At 51.2% G+C, this 24,330-nt stretch overlaps 3 protein-coding genes and 1 long non-coding RNA gene across 7 annotated transcripts in view; 3 read left to right on the top strand and 1 right to left on the bottom strand.

Moving 5' to 3' along the window:
* Positions 1-24,330, top strand: part of LOC120909614 (zinc finger protein OZF-like) — a 713,034-nt gene that overhangs the window by 517,913 nt on the left and 170,791 nt on the right. The gene's annotated exons all lie outside the window — the stretch shown is intronic.
* Positions 4,291-5,208, top strand: LOC120909671. Its single transcript, XR_005741331.1, has 3 exons — positions 4,291-4,383; positions 4,487-4,628; positions 5,173-5,208. It is a non-coding gene; the product is annotated as an uncharacterized LOC120909671 (long non-coding RNA).
* The window catches only part of LOC120909609 (zinc finger protein 27-like), a gene marked incomplete at its 3' end in the record, with an annotated part of 30,510 nt that continues 11,960 nt past the window's right edge, over positions 5,781-24,330 (top strand). The window contains exon 1 of the mRNA XM_040321363.1: positions 5,781-6,896. Coding sequence (XP_040177297.1) covers positions 6,138-6,896 — 759 coding nt within the window. The remainder of the gene's footprint in view (positions 6,897-24,330) is intronic.
* On the bottom strand, positions 20,923-24,137 carry LOC120909631 (extensin-2-like). 4 transcript variants are annotated; one of them, XM_040321387.1, is made up of 4 exons: positions 23,879-24,137; positions 23,234-23,713; positions 22,892-23,098; positions 20,923-21,363 (listed from the first exon to the last, which is right to left on the bottom strand). In XM_040321387.1, the coding sequence occupies exons 1-4, from the start codon at positions 24,111-24,113 to the stop codon at positions 21,101-21,103; spliced, it is 1,185 nt and encodes a 394-aa protein (XP_040177321.1). In that variant the 5' UTR covers positions 24,114-24,137; the 3' UTR covers positions 20,923-21,100. The 4 variants fall into 4 exon arrangements, with proteins under 4 accessions (XP_040177321.1, XP_040177323.1, XP_040177324.1 ...); XM_040321389.1 differs by having other exon boundaries at positions 22,892-23,713; positions 23,879-23,987; XM_040321390.1 differs by lacking the exon at positions 23,879-24,137 and having other exon boundaries at positions 23,234-23,872.

Raw genomic sequence — 24,330 nt, 5'->3', positions numbered from 1 at the left:
GCAAATGGCAGAATCCGGACGGCCAGCTCCGAACAGCGGGGGCAGGACAGTCCAAGGGCCTCCACGCTACCACTAGAGAACAAGACGAACTTCCCCTGGGTCCTCATTCGGATCCCGTTATCGGTCAGGGGGACTCTGTTGGCAGCAGGCATCGGATTGGTTCCCGGTACAGACATCGGGGGTCTTAGCACGACTCTCTCTCGTGGGCGGGCAATCACTATGTCCTTTGGCGCCAAACTCGCCCTACGTCTCACGCAGGGGTGGGTAACTCTTCCCACTCTGAGTTCTTTTTCTCGCACGTTGCAGGCTTAAGTCACTCCGCTGCACGTGCGCCCAGACTTCACTCTTTCCTCACCAGCACAGTCCAACACTACGACAATTCCTTTTATTAATGGCGGAATACAATTTCTCAATTCGGTTGTTCGAGGTCGACAATTCCTTTTATTAATGGCGGAATACAATTTCTCAATTCGGTTGTTCGAGGTAACAGCCGATCCCGGATGAGCCCCCACATGTAGCACTACCCCCGAAGGAGCTGCTGGTTCGTTTGGATGACAGGTTACCTTGTGGCTACTCCGCCATCCTAGGGGTGTATAGTGAATATAGCAGTAACGGAATGTCCACAACAGGTGTCTTTTTCTGTGCTCTTTATTACCCAGCCGGGTAAAAACATTAAAACTTGTGATGAAGAGTAGAGGTGAAGTAGAAGCAGAAATAACAGACTCAGGCGTAACAACAGCGAAACAGTCCTGCTCCCAACAATACTTCGTATTCTTCTCCACTCTAGCCAGAGTGGGTATAGCGTACCTGGACAAGCCCCTCTCACTGACCTGGCAGCCAGAGTATCGCTCGAACTTGAAGGAAAAGTCTCTGCCACAGACCCTCCTGAAATGGACTTAGGGAAAAACCTCTGCCATAGGCCCTCCTTGTGATTAGAATTACGGAGATGATCCTCCTTGATAGAATTGCGCCTGTTTCAGGTACCGACTGACAGGTGACCAGCCTCTGAGTGTCTGGCTACCTTGATCCCCGGTGGTTTGTCGAGACCCTATTGGATCGCCAGCCTCTCCTTGGCTCTCCTCAGATGGACTCCCCACCGAACAGCTATCTCGCTTGGGATCTTCAGGATTGGGAACCCAGTCGACCACTGGGCTCCCCGCCACAGCTCAGTTGTCCCGGACCAACATGGTCCCAGAACCAGGAACACCGCGTGGCACACGCACCCCGGCCTGAAAGGCCATTACGCCGGGGCGCCGTGATGCAGTCACCCTGAAGGTGGGTGCCGCACTCCGAAGAAGAACCCAGACTAATGGCGTCTGTCCCATAAATACCCTCCCTCAGCATGCACAGCGAGGCTGAACCCTCCTGATAGGCTGATGGGGAAGAGAACCCAAACCTCAACTCCACTGCTGCCACCCATCGCCCTGGGGTAGGAACTACACCCCAGCAACAATAGACAGCCCACAGCACAGCCAAGCTGAGACAGAGACCCAGTTTTGAACGTAATAATTCGATCAGAGTCAGTTAACACTCTGATCCCTCTCTAAATTTAACTAGCACCAGTACTTTTTAAGTAACTAGGCGCTACATATATATACCCCTTAGTGGGAGTGGAGATGTCCCTATCTAGGGTTGCCACCTCATCCCTTTAAAACAGAACACATATGAATTACACAGGTTCTGAGGCTAATTTAATGCAGGTAAGGCACCAAATTAGTCTAATTACCACCTTAATTAGCCTCAGAACCTGTGTAATTCATATGTGTTCTGTTTTAAATGGATGAGGTGGCAACCCTATCCCTATCTATAAGGCGATACAGTATATTCACACACACAGCACAAGGCCGTGTTCACACTACGAGATGTTTCTCAGGGCTGCAGTTCCTCCGAGCTCCACAAGATGGTGATCTCACATCTACCCAGACAGGAAGTCTCTATGGAAGACAGGAAGTGATGTCAAATATAGACAGGAAGTTCTGGGTGAGAGGTGAGTCGGCTGGAAATAAAGAGGTGGTTTTCTTTGTTGGAGCTGGCTGCAGATACGGTAATAAGATCTTATTTTCTATTCACACCCAGTAACCCCCCACCCCCACCTTCATGTTCGTCCTATTACTCCATAGTCACTGTGACGTCTTTTATCTCCAGCAGATGATCTTACACACATATATAGATTAAAGTTGTTGTAAAGGTTCGTTTTTATTTTCTAAATAGGTTCCTTTGAGCTAGTGCATTGTTGGTTCACTAACCTTTTCTTTCTATTTCCCTTCTAAATGTTTTTTTTCTTTGTCTGAATTTCTCACTTCCTGTTTCTCCTCAGTAGGCTTGCCCCCATCATCTGAGCCGTTCTGGCTGGAGGTTAGTCAGGGTGGTCGCCCCCTCCCTTGGGACTACATTCCTTCCCGGGAGACGCATCTCCCGGCAGGGATGTAGACCCAAGGGAGGGGGCGTGCACGCTGACTAACCCCCCAGCCAGAAGGGCTCGGATGATGGTGGCAAGCTTATTGAGGAGAAACAGGAAGTGAGAAATTCAGACAAAGAAAAAAACATTTAGAAGGGAAATAGAAAGAAAAGGTTAGTGAACCAACAATGCACTAGCTCAAAGGAACCTATTTAGAAAATAAAAGCGAACCTTTACAACACCTTTAACCCCTTCAGGATCAGAAGTGTTGTTTAGATATAAGGGGAAGAGGTTCCTGGACCCCAAATACACAGGAAACACCAAACTGATTGTCCCTCATATTATCCCCCATACATCCGCATGCTTATGTTATATAACCAATACAGTCCAGATAATGTTCTGTTATCAATTATTGGTCTATAGGGAATCCTGTATAGACCACATGACCAATGAGGATGGAGGAGGATCGGAGTTACGTGACTGAGAAGATACTAAACTTCACCCTGGACATCATCTACCTGCTGACCGGAGAGGTGAGGAGGATTCTGGGAGGTCACATGACATCACTCTTATCTCTATTAATAATACACAGACCTGACCGGAGAGGTGAGGAGGATTCTGGGATTCTAACATGATATTCCTATTGGTTCTCCAATACAGAGATTTCCTCTTGTGAAGTCAGGTGATCATATGACCATCACAGTGCCTCCATGGGACTCCCTAAAACCTGAGAGACACAACATGGAGAAGATTCTAGAAGTCACCAAGAAGATGATGGAGCTGCTGACAGGAGAGGTGAGGAGGATTCTGGGAATTCTGGGACATTATCCAGTAACAGACAAGGGGTGTGTCTGGATGGTGACTGTATCATTGTGTGTGTCAGGTTCCTATAAGTTGTCAGGATGTCACTGTCTATATCTCCATGGAGGAGAGGAAGTATTTAGAAGGACACAAGGATCTCTACAAGGACGTCATGATGGACAATCAGCCGCCCCTCACATCACCGGGTAAGAGGAGACTTTATTGTAAAAGAGAGAGCAGTACGGAGGCTCCACCTAGATCCCCCATCATCTGATAAACACATAGGCCCGGATTCACAGACATTGGGGCATATTTTTGCCGCCGTAGCGTATCTCTTTTACGCTACGCCGGCGCAGCGCACAGAGGCAAGCACTGGATTCACAAAGCACTTGCTCCCACTCACTGTTAAATATACGCTGGGTTTCCTCGGCGTAAGCCAGTGTAGGTGGAAGTGGGCGTGAGCCATGCTAATGAGGCGTGACCCCATGCAAATGATGGGCCAAGCGCCATAGAAGTACTTAAAATGAATGGCGCATGCGCCGTCCCATGGCCGCATCCCAGTGCACATGCTCAGAATCACGTCGAGACAAGTGCCTAAGATAAGTCGAATCACTGCCTACGACGTGAACATAACCTACGCCTAGTCATATTCACATACAACGTAAACGACAAAAGATACGACGGCTTGTGTTCCCTGGTCCATACCTTTGCATGAGTTACGCCTCCTATATGGGGAATAACTTTACGCCGGACGTACGACTTACGCAAACCGCGTATATGATGCGCCGGGCGTAACTACGTTTGTGAATCGGCGTATCTCCCTCATTTGCATATGTGCATAGAAAATCTATGGGAGCGGCAAATGCGCTCGGCGTAAATATGCGCTCACGATACGAAGGCATAGGCAAGTTACGTCGGTCGTAGGAAGCCTATTTTCAGGCGTATCTCGGGTTGTGGGCACGGCGCACAGATACGACGGCACATAGTTACACTTACGTGGCGTATCTCGAGATACGTCGGCGTAAGTGCTTTGTGAATCCGGGCCATAGAAACAATGTATTCAGTCAGTGTGTGTGTTTCCTACAGATGGATCCAGTAATGGGAACCCACCAGAGAGATGTCCCTGTCCTCTGTATTCCCGGGATTCCACACAGGAAGATCACACGGTATCTGACAGTGACAAGGTTGGTTGAAAGGAACATCTACAGTAGAACATGGGCTCGTGGAGATAATGTGTGGATTTTTTATGTGACCTATTAATTTACAGATAATATTTTCTTGGTTTAGGATGAAAATATGTTAGATACAACAGTTGAGGGTAATGCAGAAGAAGAAAATACGTATGTGACGGATGATCGGCAGTATATGGAGGACGAAATAATAACATTGACATTTGTAGAGGTGGACACTACTACAGAGATCAGCACAGGTGGGTCATTAACACCAAATCCATTCCTCCACCCATATCAGTTACTGATTGGTCCAGAGTAGGGCAAGTACTGGGTGATATCGGCCTGTAAAACCCTTTCATGAGCTGTGTTCCCCGTACTGTAGTTTTCTATTTCTCTCGGACACAATTTATGTCTCTAGACTGGATTTATGGAGATTCTGGGGTTCAGCTGGAAGCAAAATATTGATTTTCACTATAGGCTGGGTCAAGATCAGTCCAGTCTTTATATTGGTTGTTCTCCCCCCCCCCCCCCCCCATCCTCACTCTCTGACCTCTGGTGTGGCTCAGCCCCGTTGTAATCCATGACTTAATCATGGATTATATAAGAAGGTGCAGGACTCTCTGACTAAGATCCTAGGTTAAAGAAATGATCTGGTAGGAGATCAGAGGACCCATTTACTAGTTACCTTCAGGGGGGAATTGTAAGATCCTCAGAGACAAAGCTGCCTGATGTGGGCGGAGTCCTGGTTTAGGGGAACCAATCAGCTCATGTCTAGTAATAATCTTTGTATTTCTATTTTAGTAGATGGATGGGAGATGAGGAAAACCTCAGAGGATTGTCTCACTTTGTCTCCAGACTCTGAAGTAGAAGATGAGGACATCGCAGAGTATAGTCCAGGAGAACACCCGACTACCTCAAATGTCCATCCGGCACCACACAGTGTAGATGGACCATCGTATTCCTCTGATCCTGAGGAACCTCAGACTGTGCGGGACGGTGCCGGACCATCGTATTCCTCTGATCCCGAGGAACCTCAGACTGTGCAGGACGGTGCCGGACCATCGTATTCCTCTTATCCTGAGGAACCTCAGACTGTGCAGGACGGTGCCGGACCATCGTATTCCTCTTATCCTGAGGAACCTCAGACTGTGCGGGACGGTGCCAGACCATCAAATTCCTCTTATCCTGAGGAACCTCAGACTGTGAGGGATGGTTTCGGACCATCAAATTCCTCTTATCCCGAGGAACCTCAGACTGTGCGGGACAGTGCCGGACCATCGTATTCCTCTGATCCCGAGGAACCTCAGACTGTGAGGGACGGTGCCGGACCATCGTGTTCCTCTGATCCCGAGGAACCTCAGACTGTGAGGGACGGTTTCGGACCATCAAATTCCTCTTATCCTGAGGAACCTCAGACTGTGCGGGACGGTGCCGGACCATCGTATTCCTCTGATCCCGAGGAACCTCAGACTGTGAGGGACGGTGTCGGACCATCAAATTCCTCTTATCCCGAAGAACCTCAGACTGTGCGGGACGGTGCCGTCCTCCCAAAAGATAAGAGAATTTACTGTACTCATTGCGGGAAGTGTTTCCGTTATAAATCCAAACTTATTGTGCATGAAAGATCTCATACGGGAAAGAAGCTGTTCTCGTGTACTGAGTGCGGGAAAGATTTTAAACGTAATGTAGATTTTACTAAACATCAGAGGTCTCACAATAGGAAGGAATCGTATTCCTGTTCTGAGTGTGGGAAATGTTTTTCAGACATGTACAATTTTCACAGACATCAGAGACTGCATGCGGGTGAGAAGCCGTTTTCCTGTTCCGAGTGTGGGAAAAGTTTTGCACAAAAAGCACATCTGGTCAAACATAAGAGGTCTCACACGGGGGAAAGGCCATTCCCCTGTCCTGAGTGCGGGAAATGTTTTTCAGACAAGTCATATCTTCGCATACATCTGAAATGGCACACAGGCGAGCAGCCGCATTCCTGCTCCGAGTGCGGGAAAAGTTTTAAAGATAAATCGGAACTGGTAAGACATGAACGGTCTCACTTTGCGGAAAAACCATATTCCTGTTCTGAGTGCGGGAAAAGTTTTGTACAAAAATTAGAACTTGTCAAACATCAGAGATCTCACACGGGGGAAAAGCCGTATTCCTGTCCTGACTGCAGGAAATGTTTTTCACAAAAGTCCAATCTTCATAGACATCGGAGATCGCACACGGGGGAGAAGCTGTGTTTCTGTCCTGTGTGCGGGAAAGGTTTTGCAAGGAAGTCCAATCTTTATGCACATCAGAAAATGCACAAGGGAGAGACGCCGTACTCCTGCCCTGAGTGCGGGAAATGTTTTTCAGAGAAGTCCCGTCTTTACAAACATCAGATGTTGCACACGAGTGAAAAGCCGTATTGCTGTTCTGAGTGCGAGAAATGTTTTGTTCTAAAGTCGGAACTTTCCGATCATCACAGGTCTCACACGGGGGAAAAGCCTTATCCTTGTCCTGAGTGCGGGAAGTGTTTTTCAAAGAAGCCCAGTCTTTACAGACATCAGAGATCTCACAAGAGGAGTCTTGTCCTGAGTGAGGGAATTGTTCCTCACTGAAGTCCTGTCTTCCTGTACATCGGGGGTCCCACGCAACCCTTGAGATGTATTATGTTACCTTTAGTACATTTTGTGGTGAAAGATTTCACAGACACCTAAAAGAAAAAATTCGGACAAATTTGATGAGCACTCCCCTGGCTGTGGCGAATTTGGAATGTTTTTGATTTGATACAGCGATTTTCTATGATCATTGGCTCCACCTGGTGGCCATAATGCGGAATTGTGATATTTTTCCTGATGGAGGCATACCGGAAAAAATAAAAATAAAAAAATAGCTCATTATGGACAATAGATGGCGCTGACTATGATAGGAAATCACTGGGGTAGATTCAGCAAGCAATTACGCCTGCGTATCCATAGATACGCAGCGTAATTGCTAAGTAGCGCCGGCGTATCGACTTTCTGTATTCAGAAAGCTCGATACGCCGACTGCAGCCTAAGATACCACTGGCATAAGTCTCTTATGCCGTCGTATCTTAGGCTGCATTCTGACGCTGGCCGCTAGGTGGCGTTCCCGTAGTTGTCAGCGTAGAGTATGCAAATTGCACACTCACGCCGATTCACAAACGTACGCGCGCCCGGCGGTCGTGTCTTACGTCGTTTGCGTTCGTCGCTTTCGTCGTAAGGCTGCTCCTGCTATTAGGAGGCGCAGCCAATGGTAAGTATAGACGTCGTTCCCGCGTCGCGATTTTCGAAATTTACGTTGTTTGCGTAAGTGGATCGTGAATCCTTGAGTCCTTGCGACGTCATTTACCGCAAGGCACGTCGGGAAATTTTCCCGACGGAGCATGCGCAGTACGTTCGGCGCGGGAACGCGCCTAATTTAAATGATCCACTCCCCCTACGGGATCATTTAAATTACGCACGCTTACGCCGGCCCCCCTTTTACGAAACTCCGCCGCAAATTACGGAGCAAATGCTTTGTGAATGAAGCGTAGCTCCAGTAATTTAAGGAGGCGTAGCGTAAAAACGGTACGCTGCGCCGCCGTAGCAGTGCGCGCCCCTACCTGAATCTACCCCACTGTGTTTAAATAATGGCCAGGATTGGTAATGGCGGGGCACGTGCTTGTCCTAGTCACAAAATAAATGTCCTATACATAGTAGGGGTGCAACGGATCAAAAAACTCACGGTTTGGATCGTTCCTCGGATCAGGAGTCACGGATCGGATCATTTTTCGGATTAGCAAAAAAAATCTTCCCCACTGTAATATCCACATCTTCCTCCCCCCACAGTAATATCCACATCTCCCCCACTGCAGTGGCGTCACTAGGGTTGGTGTTGGTGGCATTTTAGTGCCTGCCCATCAGTGCCCATAAATGTCACCTATCAGTGCCCGCCAGCCGTCAGTGCCACCTGCCAGTGCCAGCCAGCCGTCAGTGCCACCTACCAGTGCCAGTCAGCCATCTATCAGTGCCACCTAATCTGTATTGTGCTTCGAGAAACTGTTACATGACATTAAAAAAAAGTATCGGTATTCGGTATCGGCGAGTACTTGGGGGGGAAAAAAGTATCAGTACTTCTACTCGGTCTTAAAAAAGTAGTATCGGGACAACCCTAGGAAGTATGTAGCAGCTCAATGGATAGACCTCCTAGCAATGTTATTACCAGGCTGCAGCTAGGGAGAGCGCTGATGTTAAAATACACATTTAGGGCCTGAAAGTTAGTTAAAACCCGCAAACATATACACTATGTAGCGGATGCCCCGCATCCCCCACGGCCTTGCCAAGCTGGCCGCCACCGGTAAAGTGTATCTGTGCTATGCTGACAGTATCCGGATAACAGGGCGGAAACTGTGACCGCTTAACAGGCCGTTAACGAGATCCAGATTCTGGTAAGTGTAGGCAAAAGTGAGGCAACTCTGTCTGTGTGCAGCGTCCTTGTTTCCTGCAGATGGGCAAGTGCCCTCTCACCAACCCTGCGGCCAAGGCCGAAACGAACGTCCTGGAACAGACAGGATCTTCTGGTGACTCTGAGAGGGAGAAAGAGCCTGTCGGCTTCTGCAGGGGATTCCTCCCGCCTCCCTCTACTATTCACTGCATGATACGAGTGGCAGTGGCTTGCGGACAAGACAACCCCCCCATCATATGACAACTGATGGGAGGTTTCTCTGTAATTCCTGTTATAAAATTAGTTGTTTGAAAATGTGGCACCCTCTACCTAGGTAGGTGTTAGAGGTGAGATTTTTTGAGAGAGCAGGTCAATATAGGCAGGCCTAGCTGGAAGCTAGACCTATTTTTTTTTTTTATCTGTGGGGCTGGGAGAGGCTCCTACGGGGGTACCGCTACAAAAATTTAAAGGTTGTCGTTGTTACATTAACCTGCTTCTCTCTGTGTGTACTTGAAAGCATGTACCAGGTGAAGAACTGTTACCGCCTTTGGGGGACCAAAGGTTCTTTGGTGGGGGGAGTGTGTGGCGGATGCCCCGCATCTCCAGTGGCCTTGCCAAGCTGCCCGCTGCCAAACTTTTTACACTGGCTCTCCTGAGAGAAAAGGAGAGCCTGTCGGCTTCTGCAGGGTATTCCACCCCCCTCCCTCTACTCTTCACTGCCTGATATGAGTGGCGCTTGTATAGGACACAGACCACCCATATTGCCCCGCATCTCCAGTGGCCTTGCCAAGCTGCCCGCTGCCAAACTTTTTACACAGGCTCTCCTGAGAGAAAATGAGAGCCTGTCGGCTTCTGCAGGGTATTCCACCCCCCTCCCTCTACTCTTCACTGCCTGATATGAGCGGCGCTCGTATAGGACACAGACCACCCGTCTTGCTCCCTCCCCTGCGTCGTCCTTGAGCAGGGGAGGGAGAAAAATACCAGCATGCTCTGGGAGAAAAGGAGCAAAAGACTCCATCTTGTTTTTCTGAGGGAGTTCAGTCGCCACGATGCAGGAGAAGAGACGGAACCCAGGGGAGAAGTGTTGCCTCCTTGGTCAGTCCCCCTGCTCGTTAATAAGTTCCATGTCCGGTGAGAGGGGGATCCCAGGTGCATATCCAGATGCACCCGCACCGATGGTGTGAGGTGACCATTCGGGTCACCAGAAGAGCCTACCAGGGCGTTCATTTGGGCCTTGAACGCAGGATTGGTGAGAGGGCACTTGCCCATCTGTAGGAAATAAGGACACTGCACATAGACCGAGTTGCCTCACTTTTGCCTACACTTACCAGAACCCGGGTCTGATAAGCGGTCAAAGTGTCCGCCTTGTTATCCGGATACTGCCGGCTTACAACAGATACACTTTACTAAGCAGCACCAACTAAAGTAGCTAGCCGAAGATCCAAGGCCTCCTCCTTCTCATGAGGGACTGAAGTTTCCGGTGCCATACGGGCACGCACTCGCATGTTCAGGGCTCTGTATATGTAGTGGGCGTGCGGGATAGTTTTACCTTTTGGGATTTAAGCCATTGAATGTTAATTTGGGTACGTAGTTGGGCCTGTGGTGTCAGGGGACAGAAGAGAGGGTCATTCTTCTGCTCTCCTCCTGCCTGGACTCGTAGAGCCAACTCATGTAGAGGTACCCAATCTGATATAGAGTTGCCATTGCCAAAGTGTTTGCCTCGGGCTCTTGGGGTTATTCTCAGGTTTGGAATCCCCCGAAAATAGCCTGAATATACTGTAGTATTGAGCTATATTGGTCTTGGTTATTACTGTTCTGTTGACTCACTCGACCTTTTATATACATTACTTTTCCATAGAAACCTTATAATAAAGACAATTTCTGTGTTATATTATACCGTGTGTGTTTCTTATTGGTCCTTGCACTTACACTATCGCCAGAGGGGGGGGTGAGACTGTTCTTGGGGTTGAGAGGCAGAGAACGTAACCGATTATACTTAAGTGGCTCCTTCGGGGGTAGCGCTACAACTAGTGTTGAGCGGAATACGCCATATTCGATTTCGCGATATATCACGAATATATAGCCGAATATTTGAGAAATATTCGCTAAAATCGAATATTCGTGATATTTTATCCAAATGAAATTTTTGCGAAATTTCGCTATTGCTAATGCGCATAATAATTGCGAAATTTCGACAAGTGCGGTAGGAGAACTCTGATTGGCTCATGCTGAAATCGAATATTCGTGATATATTATCGAAATTTCGCAAATGCGAAATTGATTGCGGAATTTCGACAACTGTGGTAGGAGAACTCTGATTGGCTCCGATGCAAAAGAAGGGAGGAGAAAGTATTCGCTAATATTCTGAAATCGAATATTCGTGACATTTTATCCAAAAAACAATATTGCGAAATTGCGCTAATGCGGATGCGAAAATGATAGCGAAATTTTAACAACTGTGGTAGGTGAACTCTGATGCAAAAGAAGGGCGGAGAAAATAATCGCGCAATATTCCTATTGCCGAATATTCGGCAATATAAAATGATCGCTTCAGCTACTCGGCCCAGTGTCTCTAATCATACCAGCAATGCTTTTAGACGTCGATGGAGATCACTAGGATGTGATCTGTTTTAAAAATAAAATTGAAAAAATGCGAATATTGGCCGCGAAATTCGATATATTCGCGAATACTCGAATATGCCATATTCGAGCCGAATATTCGCAATACGAATATTCGTGAGCAACACTAGCTACAACTATACTACCAAAAGTATTGGGACACCTTCCTTTACACGCACATGAAGTTTAACCGCTTCCCGACCGCCGCATGTACATATACGTCGGCAGAATGGCACGTACAGGCACATTGGCGTACCTGTACGTCCCTGCCTTTCCGGGGGTCCGATCGGTACCCCCCCCCCCCCGCTACATGCGGCGGTCGGATTCCCTCGATAGCGATCCGGGACGACGGCGCGGCTATTCGTTTATAGCCGCTCCGTCGCGATCGGTCCCCGGAGCTGAAGAACGGGGAGAGCCGTATGTAAACACGGCTTTCCCGTGCTTCACTGTGGCGGCTGCAACGATCGAGTGATCCCTTTTATTAGGGAGACTCGATCGATGACGTCAGTCCTACAGCCACACCCCCCTACAGTTGTAAACACACACACAGTGAACCCTAAATGTTACAGCGCCCCCTGTGTTTAACTCCCAAACTGCAACTGTCATTTTCACAATAAACAATGCAATTTAAATGCATTTTTTGCTGTGAAAATGACAATGGTCCCAAAAATGTGTCAAAATTGTCCGAAGTGTCCGCCATAATGTCGCAGTCACGAAAAAAAACGCTGATCGCCGCCAACAGTAGTAAAAAAATAAAATAAAAATGCAATAAAACTATCACCTATTTTGTAAACGCTATAAATTTTGCGCAAACCAATCGATAAACGATTATTGCGATTTTTTTTACCAAAAATAGGTAGAAGAATACGTATCGGCCTAAACTGAGGAAATCTTTTTTTTTATATATATTTTTGGGGGATATTTATTATAGCAAAAAGTAAAAAATATTGCATTTTTTTCAAAATTGTCGCTCTATTTTTGTTTATAGCGCAAAAAATAAAAACCGCAAAAAAAAATACCACCAAAAGAAAGCTCTATTTGTGGGGAAAAAAGGACGCCAATTTTGTTTGGGAGCCACGTCGCACGACCGCGCAATTGTCTGTTAAAGCGACGCAGTGCCGAATCGCAAAACCTGGCCTGGGCATTTAGCTGCAAAATGGTCCGGGGCTTAAGTGGTTAAGTAAAAGTTTGGTAGGAGACGATTTGCACTTTTCAGTCTGTTACAGCGTGACGAATGTGCTATCTCCATTAAAAAACGCTTCTTTTACCGAAGGTGCGCTCCCGTCTCATACTTTATTCTGAGCATGCGCGGGTGTACCATAACCGCGCGGTACAGAAGATTCAGGTTCCTGTTCCCGGCCGGACTGACCGGAAGTGCACACACTGAGTGTTCACTTCTTTTCAGTCCGGCCCCGTGAACAGCAAACTGAATCCCCTGTACCGCGTGGTTATGGTACACGGCCGACCGGACTGCATGAGGACGCAGCGATGCGGCAAGGGCCCTCCCTGCTGGGGCCCCTGTGCGGACACCAACATATGCCGACGTGTGTGTGCGTGTGAGGCGGAGGATAGAGGTAAGCCACCAAACAACCCCCCCCCCCCCGCTTCTCAAATACTATTTTTTTTTTTTGCTTGGGGCCCCCAAATGTCTTCAAACTGCCCTGCCCAAAGGTGTCTCAGGTCTGTTACAATCCTATAGAGCAGGGGGTCTCCAAACTTTTCAAACAAAGGGCCAGTTTATTGTCCTTGGGACTTTAGGAGGGCCGGATTGTGGCCAGCGGGAGCAGAAAATGTCCCGGTCCCAGCATCAGTCAGAATAAATTTGGCCTCAAGGTTGGTGCTCAGTAGGAGGAGTAGTAGTTCTCCTATTAGTAGGAGGAATAGTATCCCGTCATTGGTATCAGTGGAAGAAATAGTTCCCCTTGATGGTGTCAGAGGGAAGAATAATGCCTCATATCAGTGGGAGGAATAGTGCCCCAAGGGCCAGATCGAGGCTAGTAAAGGGCCACATCTGGCCCTCGGGCCGCAGTTTGGAGACCCCTGCTATAGAGTATACAAAAAAAAAGATTCTAAAGTGTTTGGCTTGAAGAAAAAATGGAAGCACTAGGTGGGGGTGTAGGCACTGTCCTGGGTGGGGGGCCTTTTCCTGGGTGGAGGCCTTGTCCTGGGTGGAGGGCACTGTCTTGTGTGGGGGCGCTGTCCTAGGTGGAGGCACTGTCCTGGGTGGGGCCCTGTCTGGGCGGAGGCACTGTCCTAGGTGGAAGCACTATCCTGGGTGGGGCCCTGTCTGGGAGGAGTCACTATCCTAGGTGGAGGCACTGTCCTGGGTGGGGCCCTGTCTGGGCGGAGGCACTGTCCTAGGTGGAAGCACTATCCTGGGTGGGGCCCTGTCTGGGAGGAGTCACTATCCTAGGTGGAGGCACTGTCCTGGGTGGGGGTTCTGGCCTGGGTGGAGACCCTGTGCTAGGTGGAGGCACTGTCCTGGGAAAAGCACCATCCTAGGTGGAGGCCCTGTCCTGGGTAGAGGCATTGTTCTGGGTGGAGGCCCTGTCTTGGGTGGAGGCACTGTCTTGGGTGGAGGCACTGTCCTGGGTGGAGGCACTGTCTTGGGTGGAGGCACTGTCCTGGGTGGGGGCCCTATCTTGGGTGGAGATACTGTCCTGAGTGGAGGCACTATTCTAGGTGGGGCCCTGTCCTGAGTGAGGGTCTTGTCCTGGGTGGAGACCCTGTGCTAGGTGGAGGCATGCTCCTGGGTAAAATCACTATCCTAAGTGGAGGCACTGTCCTGGGTAAAGGCACTGTTCTTGGTGGAGGCACTATCCTAGGTGCGGGCCCTGTCCTGGGTGGGGGCCCTATCTTGGGTAGAGGTACTGTCATAAGTGGAGGCACTGTCTTGGGTGGAGGCACTATCCTAGGTGTGGGCCCTGTCCTAGGGGGAGGCCCTATCTTGGGTGGAGGTACTGTCATAAGTGGAGGCACTGTCTTGGGTGGAGGCACTATCCTAGGTGGAGGCCCTGTCTTGGGTGGGGGTCTTATCCTGGGTAGAGGCACTGTCCTGGGTGGAGGCACTATCCTAGGTGGGGACTCTGTCTTGGGTGGAGGCATTGTTCTGGGGGTCTCCCTATCTTTGGTGGAGGTACTGTCCTGGGTGGAGGCCCTGTCCTGAGTGAGGGTCTTGTCCTGGGTGGAGGCACTGCCGTAGGTGGAAGCACTGTCCTGGAAGGAGGCACTGACCAGGGTGGTGGCCCTGTCTGGGAGGAGGCACTTCCTAAGTGGAGACACTGTCCTGGGTAGGGGTTCTGGCCTGGGTGGAGACCCTGTGCTAGGTGGAGGCACTGTCCTGGGAAAAATCACTATCCTAAGTGGAGACACTGTCCTGGGTAAAGGCACTGTTCTTGGTGGAGGCACTATCCTAGGTGTGGGCCCTGTCCTGGGTGGGGGCCCTATCTTGGGTGGAGGTACTGTCATAAGTGGAGGCACTGTCTTGGGTGGAGGCACTATCCTTGGTGTGGGCCCTGTCCTAGGTGGAGGCCCTATTTTGGGTGGAGGTACTGTCATAAGTGGAGGCACTGTCTTGGGTGGAGGCACTATCCTAGGTGGAGGCCCTGTCTTGGGTGGGGGTCTTATCCTGGGTAGAGGCACTGTCCTGGGTGGAGGCACTATCCTAGGTGGGGACTCTGTCTTGGGTGGAGGCATTGTTCTGGGGGTCTCCCTATCTTGGGTGGAGGCCCTGTCCTGAGTGGAGGCCCTGTCCTGGGTGGGGGTCTTGTCCTGGGTAAAGGCACTGTCCTGGGTGGAGGCACTATCCTAGGTGGGGGCCCTGTCCTGGGTGGGGTCTTGTTCTGGGTGGAGGCCCTGTTCTAGGTAGAACCACTGTCCTGGAAGGAGGCACTGACCAGGGTGGGGGCCCTGTCTGGGAGGAGACACTGTCCTGGGTGGAGATACCGTCCTGAGTGGAGGCACTATCCTTGGTGGGAGGCCCTGTCCTCTGTGGGGGTCTTGTCCTGGGTGGAGGCACTGCCGTAGGTGGAAGCACTGTCCTGGAAGGAGGCACTGACCAGGGTGGTGGCCCTGTCTGGGAGGAGGCACTTCCTAAGTGGAGGCACTGTCCTGGGAAGGGGTTCTGGCCTGGGTGGAGACTCTGTCCTGGGTAAAGGCACTGTTCTGGGTGGAGGCACTATCCTAGGTATGGGCCCTATCTTGGGTGGAGGTACTGTCATAAGTGGAGGCACTGTCTTGGGTGGAGGCACTATCCTAGGTGGAGGCTCTGTCTTGGGTGGGGGTCTTATCCTGGGTAGAGGCACTGTCCTGGGTGGAGGCACTATCCTAGGGGGAGGCTCTGTCTTGGGTGGGGGTCTTATCCTGGGTAGAGGCTCTGTCTTGGGTGGAGGCACTGTTCTGGGGGGGGGGGGCTATCTTGGGTGGAGGCCCTGTCCTGGGTGGGGGTCTTGTCTTGGGTAAAGGCACTGTCCTGGGTGGAGGCACTATCCTAGGTGGGGGCCCTGTCCTGGGTGGGGGTCTTGTTCTGGGTGGAGGCCCTGTTCTAGGGTAGAAGCACTGTCCTGAAAGGAGGCACTGACCAGGGTGGGGGCCCTGTCTGGGAGGAGACACTGTCCTGGGTAGGGGTTCCGTCTTGGGTATAGGCACTGTCCTGGGTGGAGGCACTATCCTAGGTGGGGGTCTTGTCCTGGGTAGAGGCCCTGTCCTGGGTGGGGGTCTTGTCCTGGGCAGAGGCACTCTCCTAGGTGGAGGCACTATCCTAGGTGGGGGTCTTGTCCAGGGTAGAGACACTGTCCTGGGTGGGGGTCTTGTCCTGGGTAGAGGCACTCTCCTGGGTGGAGGCACTATCCTAGGTGGAGGCACTATCCTAGGTGGGGGTCTTGTCCAGGGTAGAGGCCCTGTCCTGGGTGGAGGCACTATCCTAGGTGGAGGCACTATCCTAGGTGGGGGCCCTGTCCTAGGTGGAGGCACTATCCTAGGTGGAGGCACTATCCTAGGTGGGGGTCTTGTCCAGGGTAGAGACACTGTCCTGGGTGGGGGTCTTGTCCTGGGTAGAGGCACTCTCCTGGGTGGAGGCACTCTCCTGGGTGGAGGCACTATCCTAGTTGGGGGCCCTGTCCTGGGTGGAGGCACTATCCTAGTTGGGGGCCCTGTCCTGGGTGGAGGCACTATCCTAGGTGGGGGTCTTGTCCTGGGTAGAGGCCCTGTCCTAGGTGGAGGCACTATCCTAGGTGGAGGCACTATCCTAGGTGGGGGTCTTGTCCTGGGTAGAGGCACTCTCCTGGGTGGAGGCAATCCTATAGCGTATACTAAGAAAAAAAAAAGTACCGTGCGCCACTAAAGTGTTTGAGTTTGGCGTGAAGAAAAAGTGTGGTCATCAGCGAGAAAACATTCCCTGGTCTCCTTCTCCTCTACTCGTGCCGGTGCCGGACTCGCTGGCGGGATGGTGGAGCCTGGTGGCAAGGGGGTCGTTAAACTAATACCAGACCCGAAGAGCCTGGTATGGACTGGGAGGGGACCCCGTGTCCTTGTTTCTCTCTTTTTTTACTGCAGCATGTTCTATGCGTGTTCTATGCGTGCTACAGAGGCGCCACTTTACAGGCAGACTAAAGGGACCCCCCACTAGATTTACAGGATTTTTTGTATTGTTTCACTTCAAGCATCATTAAAATCACTGATCCTGAAAAAAACTATTGTTTACAAAAAAAAATTGCATTGATACATGTCCCCCCAGGACAGTACCCAGACCCCCCCAGGACAGTACCCAGACCCCCCATACCCCTTTTATGGCCTAGTACTTGCATATAAGCCTTGAAAATGGGCACTTTGATTTTCCCTCTTTGGCTCCCATAGACTTCAATGGGGTTCCTCAATCGGGTTAGAACTTTTTCCCTGTTCGAGAATTCTGCTGCGAACCGAACAGGGGGGTGTTCGGCCCATCTCTATCCGCGATCCCCACCACACCAGTTACAGTGTCCCTGATCCCCACCACACCAGTTACAGTGTCCCTGATCCCCACCACACCAGTTACAGTGTCCCTGATCCCCACCACACCAGTTACAGTGTCCCTGATCCCCACCACACCAGTTACAGTGTTCCTGATCCCCACCACACCAGTTAGTGTCCCTGATCCCCACCACACCAGTTACAGTGTCCCTGATCCCCACCACACCAGTTACAGTGTCCCTGATCCCCACCACACCAGTTACAGTGTCCCTGATCCTCACCACACCAGTTACAGTGTCCCTGATCCCCACCACACCAGTTACAGTGTCCCTGATCACCCCCACACCAGTTACAGTGTCCCTGATCACCACAACACCAGTTACAGTGTCCCTGATCACCCCCACACCAGTTACAGTGTCCCTGATCCCCACCACACCAGTTACAGTGTCCCTGATCACCCCCACACCAGTTACAGTGTCCCTGATCACCGCCACACCAGTTACAGTGTCCCTGATCCCCACCTCACCAGTTACAGTGTCCCTGATCCCCCCACACCAGTTACAGTGTCCCTGATCACCCCCACACCAGTTACAGTGTCCCTGATCCCCACCTCACCAGTTACAGTGTCCCTGATCCCCCCACACCAGTTACAGTGTTCCTGATCCCCACCACACCAGTTACAGTGTCCCTGATCCTCACCACACCAGTTACAGTGTTCCTGATCCCCACCACACCAGTTACAGTGTCCCTGATCCTCACCACACCAGTTACAGTGTCCCTGATCCTCACCACACCAGTTACAGTGTCCCTGATCACCCCCACACCAGTTACAGTGTCCCTGATCCCCACCACATCAGTTACAGTGTCTCTGATCACCCCCACACCAGTTACAGTGTCCCTGATCACCACAACACCAGTTACAGTGTCCCTGATCACCGCCACACCAGTTAGTGTCCCTGATCCCCACCACACCGGTTAGTGTCCCTGATCCCCACCACACCAGTTACAGTGTCCCTGATCCCCACCACACCAGTTACAGTGTCCCTGATCCCCACCACACCAGTTACAGTGTCCCTGATCACCGCTACACCAGTTACAGTGTCCCTGATCCCCACCACACCAGTTACAGTGTCCCTGATCCTCACCACACCAGTTACAGTGTCCCTGATCCCCACCACACCAGTTACAGTGTCCCTGAGCACTACCACACCAGTTACAGTGTCCCAATTCCCCACTACACCAGTTACAGTGTCCCTGATCCCCACCACACCAGTTACAGTGTCCCTGATCCCCACTACACCAGTTACAGTGTCCCTGATCCCCACAACACCAGTTACAGTGTCCCTGATCTCCACCACACCAGTTACAGTGTCCCTGATCCCCACCACACCGGTTACAGTGTCCCTGATCCCCCCCACACCAGTTACAGTGTCCCTGATCCTCACCACACCAGTTACAGTGTCCCTGATCCCCACCACACCAGTTACAGTGTCCCTGATCCCCACCAAACCAGTTACAGTATCCCTGATCCCCACCACACCAGTTACAGTGTCCCTGATCCCCACCACACCAGTTACAGTGTCCCTGATCCCCACCACACCAGTTACAGTGTCCCTGATCCCCACCACACCAGATAGAGTATCGCTAATCCCCACCACACCAGTTACAATGTCCCTGATCACCTCCACACCAGTTAGTGTCCCTGAGCACTACCACACCAGTTACAGTGTCCCTGATCCCCACTACACCAGTTACAGTGTTCCTGATCCCCACCACACCAGTTACAGTGTCCCTGATCCCCACCACACCAGTTACAGTGTTCCTGATCCCCACCACACCAGTTACAGTGTCCCTGATCCCCACCACACCAGTTACAGTGTATCTGATCCCCACCAAACCAGTTACAGTATCCCTGATCCCCACCACACCAGTTACAGTGTCCCTGATCCCCACCACACCAGTTACAGTGTCCCTGATCCCCACCACACCAGTTACAGTGTCCCTGATCCCCACCACACCAGTTACAGTGTTCCTGATCCCCACCACACCAGTTACGATGTTCCTGATCCCCACCACACCAGTTACGATGTTCCTGATCCCCACCACACCAGTTACAGTGTCCCTGATCCCCACCACACCAGTTACAGTGTCCCTGATCCCCACCACACCAGTTACAGTGTTCCTGATCCCCACCACACCAGTTACGATGTTCCTGATCCCCACCACACCAGTTACAGTGTCCCTGATCCCCACCACACCAGTTACAGTGTCCCTGATCCCCACCACACCAGTTACAGTGTCCCTGATCCCCACCACACCAGTTACAGTGTCCCTGATCACCCCCACACCAGTTACAGTGTCCCTGAGCACTACCACACCAGTTACAGTGTCCCAATTCCCCACCACACCAGTTGCAGTGTTCCTGATCCCCACAACACCAGTTACAGTGTCCCTGATCCCCCCCACACCAGATAGAGTATCGCTGATCCCCACCACACCAGTTACAGTGTGCCTAATCCCCACCACACCAGTTACAATGTCCCTGATCACCTCCACACCAGTTAGTGTCCCTGATCCCCACCACACCAGTTACAGTGTTCCTGATCCCCACTACACCAGTTACAGTGTCCCTGATCACCACACCAGTTACAGTGTCCCTGATCACCGCCACACCAGTTACAGTGTCCCTGATCACCGCCACGCCAGTTACAGTGTCCCTGATCACTACCACACCAGTTACAGTGTCCCTGATCCCCACCACACCAGTTACAGTGTCCCTGATCCCCACCACACCAGTTACAGTGTCCCTGATCCCCACCACACCAGTTACAGTGTCCCTGATCACCGCCACACCAGTTACAGTGTCCCTGATCACCGCCACGCCAGTTACAGTGTCCCTGATCACTACCACACCAGTTACAGTGTCCCTGATCCCCACTACACCAGTTACAGTGTCCCTGATCACCCCCACACCAGTTACAGTGTCCCTGATCCCCACCACACCAGTTACAATGTTCCTGATCCCCACCACACCAGTTACATTATCCCCGATCCCCATCACACAAGTTATAGTGTCTCTGATCCCCACCACACCAGTTACATTATCCCTGATCCCTACCACACCAGTTAGTGTCCCTGATCCCCACCACACCAGTTACAGTGTCCCTGATCACCCCCACACCAGTTACAGTGTCCCTGATCACCGCCACACCAGTTACATTATCCCCGATCCCCATCACACCAGTTACAGTGTCCCTGATCACCCCCACACCAGTTACATTATCCCCGATCCCCATCACACAAGTTATAGTGTCCCCGATTTCCACCTCACCAGTTACAGTGTCCCTGATCGCCCCCACACCAGTTACAGTGTCCCTGATCACCACCACTCCAGTTACAGTGTTGCCCCTGCCTGCCACCTGTACTTGTAAAGTTTGGGGTATGAAGGTGGATGAAATGGGCGTGGTTCTACAAGAAGCATATTGATAATCTAGTGTACAATAAAGTTTTATAATACTGTATATACAGGAAGATTTGTCATAATAAGGACAGACAAGGAGATATTGTTCAATACGAAAACAATTTATCTATTTGGTTATATAATTACAACTTTTAGAGATTGTTTACACGTTCAGTAGCAATTGGCGCCCCCTCTAAAAAGTAATCCATGGTGGATTGCTTTTCAGGGGGCTTTTGACAGACGGATGGGAGGTGATATGTCACCTCCTCGCCACGTGTTTTAACAATGAAAAGCCCGCCCCACTGCACAAAGTGAGGGGGAAAAGGGGACAAGGATGATGGGGGGTGGGGAACTGGGGGTGAAGAGGGGTAGGGAAGGTAATGAAGGGGAAAAGGGGATGAAGAGTAGAAAGGAGAGGTGGAGTTGGGGACATGGGGGTGATGAGCGAACAGGGGGATGGGGAGATGAAGATGAGGAAAATAGGAAGAGGAGGACAAGAGGGTGAAGGATATCAGGGGGCATGGAGCCGTAGATGATCAAGGTAGGGTGACCACATTTCCAAACTGCCATTCAGGGACACCCCCCCCCCCCCCCTAAAAAATATATGTTTTTTTACATATTTTTGGGGGGCAGGGGCGTATCATGAAATCAGCGGGCACGTGTGCAAGATCAAAAGAGGGCCCTAGGCCCCATCAAATGCAGCCACTGTTCCCCATCAAATGCCACTACTGTGCCCCATCAAATGCTGCCAGTGTGTCCAGCAATTGTTGCTACTGTGCCCAATCTGATGCTGCCAGTGTGCCCATGAAATGTTGCTACTGTGCCCCATCAGATTCTGCCAGTGTGCCTATCAATTGCCGCTACTGTGCCCATCAGATCAGATGCTGCCAGTGTGCCGATTAATTGTCACTACTGTGCCCCATCAAATGCTGCCAGTGTGCCCATGAATTGTCGCTACTGTGCCCCCATCAGATGCTGCCAGTGTGCCCAGCAATTGCCAACAGTGTGCCCCATCAGATGCTGCCAGTGTGCCGATCAATTGACGCTACTGTGCCCCATCAGATGCTGCCAGTGTGCCCATGATTTGCCACTACTGTGCCCCCATCAGATGCTGGCAGTGTGCCCATGATTTGTCGCTACTGTGCCCCCATCAGATGCTGCCAGTGTGCCCATTAATTGTCGCTACTGTGCCCCATCAGATTCTGCCAGTGTGCCTATCAATTGCCGCTACTGTGCCCATCAGATCAGATGCTGCCAGTGTGCCGATTAGTTGTCACTACGGTGCCCCATCAAATGCTGCCAGTGTGCCCATGAATTGTCGCTACAGTGCCCAATCAAATGCTGCCAGTGTGCCCATGAATTGTCACTACTGTGCCCCATCAGATGCTGCCAGACAGTGTCAATTGCCCCTATTTGCTCACCTTTTAAGATGATGATATGGATGAAGTCTGCATCTGTTGGTGGTGGGGCAGGGCAGTCTTCAGCCAGCGCCGGGCGGTCTTCTCTAACTCAGACAGGAGGGGACTCAGGAGTCTCAGGCGGAGGCAGTAAGTCGGGCCGCTCGGGCGGGAGGAGGAGGAGCCAGGCCTGCAATTTACAACAGTGCACCGAGTTGCCCACTTGCCCTGCGGCAGCGGGAGGTCGCGGGACGGACGGTGGTGGCCTGCGCTGGGCTGGGCAGTGGGTTGGAGCATGGAGCAGTGGAGGCGGAGCGTGGTGGAAGAGGTCTGCGCCGCGGTAGTGCTGAGCTGCTCTCTCTGTAAAGAACCGCGGCTGAAGGAGGAGAGGAGGAGGAGGTGGGGGTGGAGTCAGAGAGAGAGAGCTGGGCACGGTCACGGTGACGTCACTGGTTGCTACAAGCGGGGCGGCCTTAGCAACCAGTGACTGTAATTACAGTGGCACTGACTGCGGCAGTGAGTGTGGCAGCCGGCAGGCAGTCCAACGTGTTTGATACTTTGATTCCGGGATACTCTATTGTCCCGGATTGAAGGCTACCGGGACACGGGACAACATTTTCAATTACGGGACGATCCCGGGCAAACCGGGACACGTGGTCACCCTAGATCAAGGGCAGGTGAAGAGAGGGACATGGGGGGTAATGAGGAGGTGAAGAGGGGAAGTAGGATATAGATGGTGGTGGGGTAATGAAGATGAGGTAGATGGCATGAAGAAGGACAGGAGGGTGAAGAGATGGATACGAGGGTGATGAGGAGGCATGGAGGTGTAGATGATAAAGGGCAGGTGAAGAGAGGCACATGGGGGTGATGAGGAGGTGAAGTATGATATAGATGGTGGTGGGGTAATGAAGATGAGGTAGATGGCATGAAGAGATAGACAGGAGGGTGAAGAGATGGATACGAGGGTGACGAGGGGGCATGGAGGAGAAGATGAAGAGAGGCACATGGGGGTGATGAGGTGAAGTAGGATAAAGATGGTGGTGGGGTAATGAAGATGAGGTAGATGGCATGAAGAGAAGGACAGGAAGGTGAAGAGACGGATACGAGGATGACGAGGGGGCATGGAGGTGAAGACGAAGGGCAGGTGAAGAGAGGGACATGGGGGTGATGAGGAGGTGAAGAGGGGGAGTAGGATATAGATGGTGGTGGAGTGAGGAAGATGGCATGAAGAGAAGGACACGAGGGTGAAGAGACGGATACGAGGATGACGAGGGGGCATGGAGGTAAAGACGAAGGGCAGGTGAAGAGAGGGACATGGGGGGTGATGAGGAGATGAAGAGGGGAAGTAGGATATAGATGGTGGTGGAGTGAGGGAGATGGCATGAAGAGAAGGACACAAGGGTGAAGAGACGGATACGAGGGTGATGAGGGGGCATGGAGGTGAAGATGAAGGGCAGGTGAAGAGAGGGACATGGGGGGTGATGAGGAGGTGAAGAGGGGAAGTAGGATATAGATGGTGGTGGAGTGAGGAAGATGGCATGAAGAGAAGGACACGAGGGTGAAGAGACGGATACGAGGGTGATGAGGGGGCATGGGGGTGAAGACGAAGGGCAGGTGAAGAGAGGGACATGGGGGGTGATGAGGAGGTGAAGAGGGGAAGTAGGGTATAGACGGTGGTGGGGCAATGAAAATGAAGAAGGGATATAGAGAAGGACAGGAGGGTGAAAAAAAAGATATGAGGGGGCATGGAGGTGAAAATTAAGATAGGTGGGTGAAGAGAGGGACATGGTGGGTGATGAGGAGGTGAAAGGGGGTAAAGAAGTAGGGGGGGGGGCAGGAAGATGAAGATGCGGAGGAGGAAATGTAGAGGAGGACAACCTATAAATATTCATCATACACACCCACCCACAAGACTATGTTCACACTGAGACGATTCTTGGGACTACAGTTCCTCCGAGCTCCACAAGGTGATGATCTCGTTAAATTTCACAATATTTACGGTATACATATTTTTATAGTTCCCCAATCCAAAATTTTATCTACAAAGTCCCTTCCTATTGATTGTAGAACAAAGAAAGAACCACACCCAGAACATGCCCTCAAAGTCAGTGG

Source organism: Rana temporaria, chromosome 8, assembly GCF_905171775.1.
Source record: "Rana temporaria chromosome 8, aRanTem1.1, whole genome shotgun sequence".
Taxonomy (NCBI): domain Eukaryota; kingdom Metazoa; phylum Chordata; class Amphibia; order Anura; family Ranidae; genus Rana; species Rana temporaria.
The sequence above is the reverse complement of the archived record's forward strand: the minus strand, read 5'-3'. Positions and strand labels throughout refer to the sequence as shown.

Bases quoted from the DNA above. Each gene is read 5' to 3' on its own strand.
- LOC120909631 (XM_040321387.1), bottom strand. From the start codon at position 24,113: ATGATGAATATTTATAGGTTGTCCTCCTCTACATTTCCTCCTCCGCAT. The intron at 23,714-23,878 runs CTTCCCCTCTTC...CCTACTTCCCCT, and splicing joins CCACCACCGTCTATACCCTA to CTTCACCTCCTCATCACCCC. The intron at 21,364-22,891 runs CCTTGATCTAGG...GTGGTCACCCTA, and splicing joins ATGTCCCTCTCTTCACCTGC to CCTTGATCATCTACGGCTCC.